Below are 12396 nucleotides of genomic sequence, written 5' to 3'. Positions count from 1 at the left end.
TAAGAAATGGCAAGCCACTCCAGTATTCTTGCCTGGAAAACTCCATGGGCAAGAGGAGCCTGCTGGGCTACAGTCCATGGGGTCACAAAGAGTCAGACATGACTGAGCACGCATGCACATCATAGGTAACTCACACCCAAGTATTAAACAGACATTGGTCAAGGGGCTTTAGACATGTCTTATGGATTCTGTGCAACAGAGCTACAAGAAAGGTACATTATTATCCTCATTATACACTCTAAGAAATATTTACCTAAAGGTCATTAACTTCAAGCTCACCTCTACTTCTTTCTGTCAAGTTCTCCTAAAATTCAATTTAATAGTTTTTTGTGTGTGCAAGAATAAAACAGGAGGAGGAAAAGAAGAAGGAAGGGAACAGAAAAACTGGAATCCAACTTCAGCCCAAATATTTATTAGCTGTGTGAGATGCTTAATTTTATGAATCAACTCGAATGAGGATGCCCAGATAGATGGTAAAATATTATTTCCATACATATCTGTGAGGGTATCTCTGGAAGTGATTAAAATTTGAATCCGTAGAGTGAAGAAGGCCTCCCTCACCAATTCAAGCGAGCATCATCCAACCCATGATCCCAACCAGTGCAGGTGAGTGTTATCCTATCCACCCAATAGAACAAAAAAGCAGAGTCAGGGCACATTTTACTCTCTTTGCTTGAACTGAGACATCCATTTTTTCCCTTCTATTAGATATCTGACTCCTGGCTCTCAGGTTTTTGGACTCAAATTATGATGTATTGCCCTCCCCACCCCTAATTTTCAGAAGTTTAGATTTGGAATAAATTATATCACTGGGTGTTCTGGTTCTCCTGCTTGAAAGGCAGATTATGGGACTTCTCAGCTTCCAATTCCTAAGAAAGGGAATGCCAAAGAATGTTCAAATAACTGTACAATTGCACTCATTTCACATGATAACAAGATTTTACTGAAATCCTTCAAGCTAGGCTTTAGCAGTACGTGAATAGAGAACTTCCAGATGTACAGGCTGGATTCAGAAAGGCAGAGGAACCAGAGATAAAACTGCCAACATATGCTAGATCATAGAAAAAGCAAGATAATTCAAAAAAACATGTACTTCTACTTCATCGACCATGTGAAACCCTTTAACTGTGGATCACAACAAACTGTGGAATATTCTTGAAGAGATGGGAATAGCAGACTACATTACTCGTCTCCTGAGAAACCTGTATGCAGGACAAGAAGCAACAGTTAGAACTGGACATGAAACGACGGACTGGTTCAAAATTCAGTTAAGTTCAGTTCAGTCACTCAGTCATGTCTGACTCTTTGCAACCCCATGGACTGCAGCATACCAGGCCTCCCTGTCCATCACCAACTCCAAGAGTTTACTCAAACTCATGTTCATTGAGTTGGTGATGCCATCCAACCATCTCATCCTCTGTCATCCCCTTCTCCTGTCCCCAATCCCTCCCAGCATCAGTCTTTTCCAATGAGTCAGCTCTTCGCATGAGGTGGCCAAAGTGTTGGAGTTTCAGCTTCAACATCAGTCCTTCCAAAGAACGTTCAGGACTGATTTCCTTTAAGATGGACTGGTTGGATCTCCTGGCACTCCAAGGGACTCTTAAGAGTCTTCTCCAACATGGCAGTTCAAAAGCATCAATTCTTTGGTGCTCAGTTTTCTTTATAGTCCAACTATCACATCCATACATGACTACTGGAAAAACCATAGCCTTGACTAGATGGACCTTTGTTGGCAAAGTAATGTCTCTGCTTTTTAACATGCTGTCTAAGTTGGTCATAACTTTCCTTCCAAGGAGCAAGTGTATTTTAATTTCAGGGCTGCAGTCACTATCTGCAGTGATTTTAGAGCCCAAGAAAATAGTCTGTCACTGTTTCCATTTTTTCTCCATCTATTTGCCATGAAGTTATGGGAGCAGTTGCCATGATCTAGTTTTCTGAATGTTGAGCTTTAAGCCAACTTTTTCACTCTCCTCTTTCATTTTCATCAAGAGACTCTTTAGTTCTTCACTTTCTGCCTTAAGGGTGGTGTCATCTGCATATTTGAGGTTATTGATATTTCTCCCAGCGATCTTGATTCCAGCTTTGCTTCATCCAGCCCAGTGTTTCTCATGATACCTCTGCATGTAAGTTAAATAAGCACGGTGACAATATACAGCCTTGTTGTACTCTTTTTCCTATTTGGAACCAGTCGGTTGTTCCATGCTCAGTTCAAACTCTTGCTTCCTGACCTGCATACAGATTTCTTAAGAGGCAGGTCTGGTGGTCTGATATTTCCATCTCTTGAAAAATTTCCACAGTTTATTGTGATCCACACAGTCAAAGGCTTTGGCATAGTCAATAAAGTAGAAATAGATGTTTTTCTGGAACTCTCTTGCTTTTAGGATAATCCAGCAAATGTTGACAATTTGATCTCTAGTTCCTCTGCCCTTTCTAAAACCACCTTGAACATCTGGAGGTTCATGGTTCATGTATTGTTTAAGCCTGGCTTGGAGAATTTTGAACATTACTTTACTAGCATGTGAGATGAGTGCAGTTGTGTGGTAGTTTGAGCATTCTTTGGTATTGCCTTTCTTAGAGATTGGAATGAAAACTGACCTGTTCAAAATTGGGAAAGGAGTAGGTCAAGGCTGTATATTGTCATCCTGCTTCATCAACTTACATGCAAAGTACATCATACGAGATGCTGGGCTGGATGACTCACAAGCTGGAATCAAGATTGCCTGGAGAAATATCAGCAACCACAGATATGCAGATGATACCAGTTTAATGGCAGAAAGTGAAGAGGAACTAAAGAGCCTCTTGATGAAAGTGAAAAAGGAGAGTGAAAAAGCTGGCTTAAAACTCAACATTCAGAAAACTAAGATGACTATGCAGTGAACAGATGGGGGAAAAGTGGAAATGGTGTCAGATTTCATATTTTGGGGCTCCAAATTCAATGTGAATGGTGACTTCAACCATGAAATTAAGACACTTGCTCCTTGGAAGAAAAGCTATGACCAACCTAGACAGCATATTAAAAAGAAGAGACCCCAATTGGCCACCAAAGATCCGTATAGTTAAAGCTATGCTTTTTCCCCTAGTCTTGTATGGATGATAGAGGTGGACCATAAAGAAAGCTGAGTGCTGAAAAATTGATACTTTTGAACTGTGGTGTTGGAGAAGACTCCTGATAGTCCCTTGGAGTGCCAGGAGATCCAACCAGTCCATCCTAAAGGAAATCAACCCTAAATATTCATTGGAAGGACTAATGCTGGTCTGAAACTCCAATACTTTGGCCACCTGATGCGAAAAACTAACTCATTTGAAAAGACGCTGATGCTGGGAAAGATTGAGGGCAGGAGGAGAAGGAGACGACAGAGGATGAGACGGTTTGATGGCATCACCGACTCAATGGATGTGAGTTTGAGTAAACTCCTGGAGTTGGTGATGGACAGGGAGGCCTAGCGTGCTGCAGTCCATGGGGTGGCAAAGAGTCAGACACGACTGAGCAACTGAACTGAACTGAACAATGTATACACAACAAGACTGTGTTGACTGTTGTCAAAGTATCTATTTTATATATGTGAAATTCTCTGTAAGTCTTAAAATGTTAAGAAAGAACATTTAAAAATTCTTTTAAGATATGATCTTGAGAAAAGGGTAGTTTTCAAACGGAATAAATTTAGCTCTATGGAAATGTTCAGTATACCTCAGTGTGGAACAGTGAATTTCATTAAGTGACTAGAACTCCTGAAGCACTGCTTTAGGAGATTCTGACTGGAAAGGTCCTCTAGCCTATGATCCTGAATCAAAATTAGTCTTAATATTTCACTCCATTGTAGAAAAATACAAGTATTATTGTATTGTAGAATAATATAAGTTATTCTACTGCAGAGTTATTAGAAAACAAAACTTATAAGAACATCCTATTTCCCTATTAAAGGAAGAGGAAGTTAATACCAAACAGAAAACTCTTATCTCTGGGAACCTACAGGAATTGATCAAAGGAAGTAGGAACACAAACTCACCTGTCCTTATACTCAACTCTTGCATGATTTTTATATCATTGAACCACCCTCTTTTCTCAATACGGCAGCAATACAAGCCACTATCAGATGGGTCAGCATCCTCTATGGTCAAGGACAAATCCCTTTCACCAATATATCCTTTTAGTTGATAACGTCTGTCCTTCTGAAAAATAACGTTGTATCCATCAGTCTGGATAATGTCTGTTCCGCAGCTCAGCCAAGAACATTTTCCTCGGCCCCAGCATGCGGATGTGATTTCTCCAGTATATGAGCAGGGTAGCCTGACAGACTGACCGGCTATTGCAGTCACTTGACTGTAAGAGGTTACACCATCTGTAAATAAAGAGAAACCAAAGCATGAGAACATGAGGTCTCAATATTTTAATTTTAATAATTTTAATTTTTTAATATAGCTTATTTGGTTTGAAATTATGTGACTGTATCTTGAGTTTTTAGAATTTAGTATGAGCAAATTTCCATGTTAACATGTTCTTCAGCAGCATCACTATTTATTAGATATGATTGAAGATAAAAGATCATATGAACATTTTTCTCGATTGATGAAATGACCCAATAGGACAGATTTTCTATGGAAAATATCAGGACAAAGATCAGATATATGTTCAGCCTTTTTGGTGAATATGATCAAACTTTTCTCCAAAAGATTTGATTGAGACAAATGGCATCTAGTAATGCATGAATATGTGGATATTCAGCCTGTATTTGACAGGTATCTGTTTATTAAACATGTAAAACATACTGGTGGCTCTTCCTTTCTCCTAGATTCAATCACTGTCTTAACTGAAATCTGGTTTTAAAACTCTATTGCATTCAAAGTTTTGATTTTCAATTTTTATTTGAATTTTCCAATGGCCATTGAACATAGTCATTTCATAATACCCTCTCTTATTTAAATTTTAAAAAAAAGGTCTAATATTTTATTAAACATCATTGGCTGGAAAGCAGAAGTCTTGTAAACTCTTTAGAAGTCAGTTCTTAGGAAAATGGGTTTATAATACTTTTAGGAGAAATTAGTTTTATGGGCTTTAGCGTCATTTCAAAAAATTTAAGCAGGGATCCTTTCTTGAGCTCTGTGCAATGAATCACAGTCCACTTATCCAGGTGAAACCAAAAAATTGGAGAATATTCAGTAAAATACTAAGTTTGCCTCTTAGAAACAAACAGGCAGGAAGACTCACCTGTGGCAGTGGCTTAAACACTGTGCATTGGCAAAAAGTTCCTAAAAGAACTATGAGACTTAACAGCTAATCACAGTCAGGACTTCCCTGGTGGCTCAGACAGTAAAAAGCGTCTGCCTACAATGTAGGAGACCTGGGTTTGATCCCTGGGTCAGAAAGATCTCCTGGAGAAGGAGATGGCAACCCACTCCAGCACTCTTGCCTGGAAAATCCCATGGACGCATGGAGTAGCCTGGTAGACTACAGTCCATTGGGTCACAAAGAGTCCAACAGGACTGAGCAACTTCACTTTCACTTTTCATAGTTAGGACTGGGCTGTGAGTCTGGGAAATGCTTTGGGAATAAGACACTCATTGTTACATAGTATAAAAGTATTTTCTTCACTGGAATTCTGATATTTAATTTTGCTTAATATCATTTTGTATCACAAAGCTAATACATATTAATTTTAAAAATTTGTTATAGAAGTATAATTTAAAATTGTACTTTTGCTCATATTCTACCTGTAAAGATTGTTTTTAAATTTTAGGGTATATGTATCACTCATTTTCTCTCCTCTCTCATAGAATGTTTTGAATGAAAATATATTATCTATTAAAAAAAAATTTCCCATACAGCACAGATGGGGAATCTCAGTTTCCCAATGAGGGATGGAACCCACACCCACTACATTGGAAGTATGGAGTCTTAAGCCACTGGAAAAGAGGGAGGGTAACTCTCCTTCCCATCCATCCCCATTTCTTCTTCCGGTTCCTTTCCATGCCGTGATAACAATGGTTGCTGTTTGCTACATACACATGAGAAGTTCATGCATACACATGAACAACACAGGTGGCAGCATATGCGTATGCACTGAATCATGCCTTGTTCATCTTGCTATAGATTTTATAATTCTTGGTGTTTAAGCAATTTCTTTGGCTTAAGGTTTAGGCTTTGTTCTTCGCTCACTAGTTGACCCCGTTATTTTCAAACAATGTCCTAGAAATCTACCTTGCTTGACCATACCTACATACTCAACTACATTCCCCCATCCTCAGGGCTTCCAAAGCACAGCCCACCTGTTCGCCTACCTGTCAGGAGGAGTAGGAGGCCCAGGATGGCTACCCAAGGGTGCATGATGCTCTTGGCCTGAAAGAAAGTGAAGGTTGACTGGTTTGTACGCTTCCAGGCAGATGGTATCAGATTGGACACCACTAGGTGGCTTTTCAGGGGTTCCAAATAGCTCAGGTTCCTTATGCCTCAGCACAGAAAAAATTGAGCCAGAGCCTGAGGAGTGATGGATGAGACGTGATCCATTAAAACAGGATGCTTGTAAGACTTACAAGGAGACAGGTGAGCATTGTGCTGCCTCAAGTGCTTAGTGGGTTACATTTGTATAATCAAAGGAAGAAGAAGAGGGGAGAAGACCACCTTCTTTCTCACTGTTAGTCTTCTTGGATGGGAGGATGTTTGATCCTGCATGGTGCATCCGGCCCTGTCATGGCACTGTGGAAAAATTAGTCCAGGTCTCAGGACAATGAGGGTTGTTCAGTTTGAAATGTCACGTATCCAACTCTGGTAAATGTTTTAATCTTACAAATATCAGTTTCTTCTCCTTTATAATGAATGTAATAATAGAATCTACCCCAAACATCCGGACAAGGGCTCACAATAAGATAATGCTCTGAAAGCATCAAACCCAGCCCTTTCCTATACTAAGCACTCAGTAACTATTGTTTAGTATCAATGACTCCAAGAATAATATCGATAGTCTGGAACGCTCCCCTATGAGATGATACATATGAAAGCTCTGGAAGTCCCTATTCAGCACTTACACTGTATCATCACAGTAATAATTATTTAATCAGAGGGAGGTGCCAGTCATCAGACACTGTTGAGACCGGCTCGACAAGCAGGGTTTCCAAAAGCGCAATACAGCGAGAGAATGAGAAACAAGACACAAGAATTCAGAGAAAAGCGAGGATCAGGGGACCAACACCGCTCCAAGGTGAAGGTGCAGAAACTGAATCCAAGCCAGCTTTATTATACTTTCAGCCGTGAATGAAAGAATATGCAGGGAGCTAAACAATAACTCATGTGGCCTTTGGGGCCAAAGAACAAAATGATCATTAACCATTGAGTAATTAGGAAACAGTAATCAACAAATCAGTAACTACGACTAACATTCTTATCTATAGATTTTCTACCAGATCCGTAAAACATGTGTTTCTGAGACACCAGTTGAGAAACAGGCTGAGGTCAGTTTTCTGACCCCAGGATCGTATCTTATTTTCAAGATTATGAACTGTTCCCTCTGGACTTGTTCCAAGAGTCTCATGCCTTATAGCATCCAGTTTATCAATGATTATAAATTTCTTTTGTGGCCCTAGTGGGGGCCTGCTTTTCTTTTATTCTTCCTGTCTCCTACATCTCCCCCTTTTTGATTTTGCACATGATGAGAAATGGTGAGAAATGTTAGTTGCTGTTGTTGGCTTCGTTGTCTCTTGATCGTTCTTCTCCAGACTATACAGAAACATAAACATATAATTAATAGCACTCCCATAACCAGAGCAATTCCATATCCAAATGTATTGATCTGTTTTAAGGGATTAAAAGAAAAAAGATTATTAGCAACAGTATCAATAAAATCTGATCCAGAAATTACATCAAGATGTTTATTAAAAGCTTTTAATATATCGTGTTGTAGATATTGAATATCTACAGAAATATTACTTTGGTTCAATAGGTGTTGTTTAACTTTAACCCATTTGAATTGAGTCTTATTATATTTGAAAGCCGTTACACAAAAGGAAGTATAGTTCCAATCACATCTTAGTCTCACCTGTTTTTGTAAATTGACTAGTTGATCTCCTAATAAAATAACAGATGTTTGAAGGTCGGCCACTTGGGAGGCCAACTTTCCATCAATTTTTTGTTGAGTGGTCCAAAGGAAATCGGCATCTTTATGCCATTCTTATACAAGATGAACTGTTTGTACAGATTTATGAAGAGCCATTCCGGCTACGGCTCCCGTAGTGGTAATAGCTATAATGCCTAAGATGGCAGCAATTAGCAATCCCAGAAAATGTTTAACACATTTAAGATTTTTCAGTTTTTCTTCAATAACATATAATGTAGGGCTTTCTTGCCAAGGTCATTGTAAATCATATGCCAATTCTGGTTTTAAGAATGCAAATACCCTGCCAACTTTCATTAAAAGGAATGGTATTATTTATACATTCATAAAATGAACAGTTAGGACGTGTTATTAATCCCAAATTGGGATCATATTTTGCTGGTCTGATCATAAAAACAAAAGGAATTCTTACATAAGTCTGAATAGTGTAAAATTAAAGGTAGTTTTCGGTCATTTAAAATATATTCAGTATATTGTTCCCTCCAAGCAATTAGTTCTTTAGTGCCATGGGTATTTTCCATTTCATCATGAATAGGATGATGATCTGCAGGAGGCACGGGAGAGCTAATCCTGCCCCATGCCATGTGAGAGATTGACTGCCATAAGTACTGACTATCTTATCTCTATATACCCATGGAGAAGACACTTTAGATTCTACAAGTTTAGGGGTTCCTCGGGGTCCCCAGTCAATAATGGAGCATTCTGCAACATTTAATAATAAGTGACTTTCTGATCCTTTACATAATTTCCATCTTAACCAGTTTTCAATACCACCGCTAATTTCAGTAACACAATCAGAAAGGTCAGGTGGATTCATCATGCTGGAAGTTTCTTCTTTTTCTAAAAAAAGTAAGAGCAGTTAACAGAAAGAGGGAAGTCTTATCATCATGTGATTCTTTGACAACTGACAGCCACTTCTGATATCCTGTTTTAAGACACATACTTCCAAAACCAACACAAACAGGAGTGGCATCAGAGCCAATAATGTAATTTATCAACTGACCATCTTGTTCCTTTGCAGTCTTTTTTTAATGTGTCCCAATTTTTTCATGTTGGTGACATCTCATATCTGTCTTTTTATTAGCTTTAGATAATACTTGAGCCAGAAGTTGCATTTTATATGGTTCTGACCCAATGTCTTGGCAAACTTTAAGATATTCTTCTAAAGGGGCACCCTGTGCTTTGAGAGGCTGAATCACCTTTTTACATTCTGAGTTAGCATTCTCATATGCAAGAACTTGCATCAGCAAATCTCTCAAACCAGGTTGTGCAACTGTTTTATTTAAATTTTGACATAACCTGGCAATAAAATCTACATAAGGTTCCCCATTTGATAGTTTAATTTGAGTAAATGAAATCGAGGCTTGTCCAGCTGGATTTATTCTCTCCCAGGCTTTTAAACTTATCATTCTCACTTGAGTGAGTAACTGCTCATCAAATTGTAACTGAGCTTGAATGCCAAAATGTGCCCCACTACCCATTAATTGATCAAGTGTTATATCAACTGGCGGGTTGGCTGTTGCATTTCTGCAAGCTTGTGATTTGCTTCGTCTTGCCACCAGGTGCTAAATTGTAAAAATTCTGAGGTGGATAGGCAAGTTCTGGCTATCATTTCCCAATCATAAGGAATTAACTGTTCAGCTTGTGAAAGTCCCTGAATTAGTCCCATAGTATAAGGAGAATTAGTTCCATATTAGATGCGTGCCTGTTTTATCTCCTTTATAGTTTTAAATGATATGGCATTATAATCATTCATAATGCATTCCTCCTTGTGGGAATTGAGGATCTGATGGGATTTGGGTTACAGCCACAGGGAGAATTAAAGCGTCTTCATCCCCCTGCAATTGTGCCATACGAACTCCCTTTTGTAAAGGTGTCATTTTATTAGGCACAGTTATCCGTGGTTTAAAAGCAAATCCATCATCCCAAGGGGTTTCAGGATTGAAAGGAGGGGGCTCGACAAAAGGTGCATTTGGTCGAGCAAGAAAGATCTGTTCTTGACTTTTATCAGTCTTTTGGCTCTTATTTTTCATTTCTATTGATTGTTTCTCTTCCTCATCACCTCTGTTTTCATATAAATTCATTTCCTCCATTGTTCCTGTATTTGTTCTACAGAATCCCCTGAATCTGTGGTTTCAGATTGCAGCAGTCCTACAGCTGTGCTAATAAGATTCCCTATTGACCGTACAGACAGAATCTTTTCGTCGCGTTGGTAGGCACTGCGCAGGCAACGCATAACTTCGTCCCATTCCTCATGCCTCAAAGTCCCTTTATCTGGATCTGCTGCTGCTGCCAAGTTGCTTCAGTCGTGTCCGACTCTGTGCGACCCCATAGATGGCAGTAGCAATATTTTTCAATGGCAAAAAACAATTCTTTAAAAGAGGAGTGAGATATCTCGACCCCCGAACTTTTAAACGAAGTTTTTAACACTTGCATATAATCACAATGCTTAGAAGGATTTTGCCCCATCATTACCCTGATTGACAAATCCGCAGGGGGGTACTTACCAAGTACTTTCCTCTTCCGCCTAGCTGGCCAAATTTCCCTGCGTTCTACGCCGCTAGGAGATAGCTTCGCAGGCTGGATTGACTTTCGGGTCCCTGTTTCGGCGCCTCTTGTCTAGACAGGCTTGACAAGCCGGGTTTCTGAAAGCGCGATACGGCGAGAGAATGAGAAAGAAGGCAAGAATTTAGAGAAAAGCGAGGATCAGGGGACCAACACCGCTCCAAAGTGAAGGTGCAGAAACTGAATCCAAGCCAGCTTTATTATATTTTCAGCCGTGAATGAAAGAATATGCAGGGAGCTAAACAATAACTCATGTGGCCTTTGGGGCCAAAGAATAAAATGACCATTAGCCATTGAGTACTTAGGAAACAGTAATCAATAACAAATTAGTAACTAAGACTAACATTCTTATCTATAAACTTTCTACCAGATCCGTAAAACATGTGATTCTGAGACACCAGTTGAGAAACAGGCTGAGGTCAGTTTTCTGACCCCAGGATCATATCTTGTTCTCAAGATTATGAACTGTTCCCACTGGACTTGTTCCAAGAGTCTCATGCCTTATAGCATCCAGTTTATCAATGATTATAAATTTCTTTTGTGGCCGTAGTAGGGGGGAGGGGGCTGCTTTTCTTTTATTCTTCCTGTCTCCTACAAGACACCAATCCCCACGGAGGCATCTGTAGGTCCACCCAGCCCCACATTTCCAACTTCCTGTTAGACATTGTCCAGGGGCACTTCAAACTCAAGATCACCCAAATAATTTTCCTTCTTCCTTCTGGGGTTCCTTTACTAGTGAACCCATCATATCACCTACAGTCCCAAGTGCAGAGAATCAGTCGTCCTTCCTTCTTGCTCCAGTCACCAGCTCCTCTCAGTTCCAGGTCCTAAATGGCTCTGACTCTGTCCCTTCTCTGCTGTCACTGCTGCCATCATCCTAGCTGACACACTCCTCTCCTGTCCGAATGACAGCAGGGCCTGGGTTTTCTCCTCTCCAATACAGCTTCCACAGTCTTGCCAGCACAATATTTCCAAAACCAGAGCTCAAAGTGCCATTCCCTTCTCCAAACACATGAACAGTTTCCTAGGACCCAGGGTTCAAATCTAAATTCCTCAGTCCATCAATCAAGCCTTTAAGAACCTAGGCTACTCCTAGCTTCCTGTCTCCATTAGATTAAACTAGACTCAAACAATCACAGAGATTCCATGCTCCTATAAGTCCCCCATCTCTGCTCAGACTGTTATCCCTGCCTGTTCACTCTGCTCAATGTAATGCTCTCATCCATGACAAGCCAATTCAAGGATCTTTGAGAGAAATCATCCTGGCCCTCCTTTCCCAGTTAGACTCCTTCTCTCCTTCCTTTGGGTCCCCAGGGCACTTCTTCACACGTCTACCCCCAAACAAAGCCCACTGAGTGGTTATTTGCTCCACCCAAGCCTGTGTATCCCACACTTTTATGGACAGAGGTCAAGATTTCCTCATTTTAATATGTTGCGTTCCCTGCATAGAGAAGCAACCAGGTAGGCCATGCTTAATGAATCATAGATTCAAAAGGCCTTTACCAAGTATCATGCTACATATTTCTATGTATCCAAATGAAGTCCCAAAAAAAAGATATACAATCTCATCTCCAACCACTTTTCCCTCTAAGAATCCCTTGATTTGCTGGAAATGCCAGCTTGCTCAGACCGTGGAGTTTTGGCTGGTTTTGTAAAACAGAGAGATACAGTAAGAGAACAAATGCTCCTAACAGTTCCTCACGCCCACTTTTCCACCATCCAACCCTGA

The 12396-nt window shown here is 39.9% G+C and overlaps 1 protein-coding gene across 2 annotated transcripts; it reads right to left on the bottom strand.

Moving 5' to 3' along the window:
- Window positions 1-920: 920 nt before the first annotated feature.
- LOC138440453 (hepatitis A virus cellular receptor 1-like) lies at window positions 921-11102 on the bottom strand. Of its 2 annotated transcripts, none has more exons than XM_069589998.1 (4): window positions 10610-11102; window positions 6277-6334; window positions 4008-4340; window positions 921-1202 (listed from the first exon to the last, which is right to left on the bottom strand). In XM_069589998.1, exons 2-4 carry the CDS (start codon window positions 6320-6322, stop codon window positions 1183-1185), a joined length of 399 nt encoding a protein of 132 aa, XP_069446099.1. In that variant the 5' UTR covers window positions 6323-6334; window positions 10610-11102; the 3' UTR covers window positions 921-1182. The 2 variants fall into 2 exon arrangements, with proteins under 2 accessions (XP_069446099.1, XP_069446100.1); XM_069589999.1 differs by having other exon boundaries at window positions 6277-6472; window positions 10610-10995.
- Window positions 11103-12396: the final 1294 nt, after the last annotated feature.

Source organism: Ovis canadensis, chromosome 5 (genome assembly GCF_042477335.2).
Source record: "Ovis canadensis isolate MfBH-ARS-UI-01 breed Bighorn chromosome 5, ARS-UI_OviCan_v2, whole genome shotgun sequence".
Classification (NCBI taxonomy): Eukaryota; Metazoa; Chordata; class Mammalia; order Artiodactyla; family Bovidae; genus Ovis; species Ovis canadensis.
This window is presented reverse-complemented; position numbering and strand designations above follow the sequence as displayed.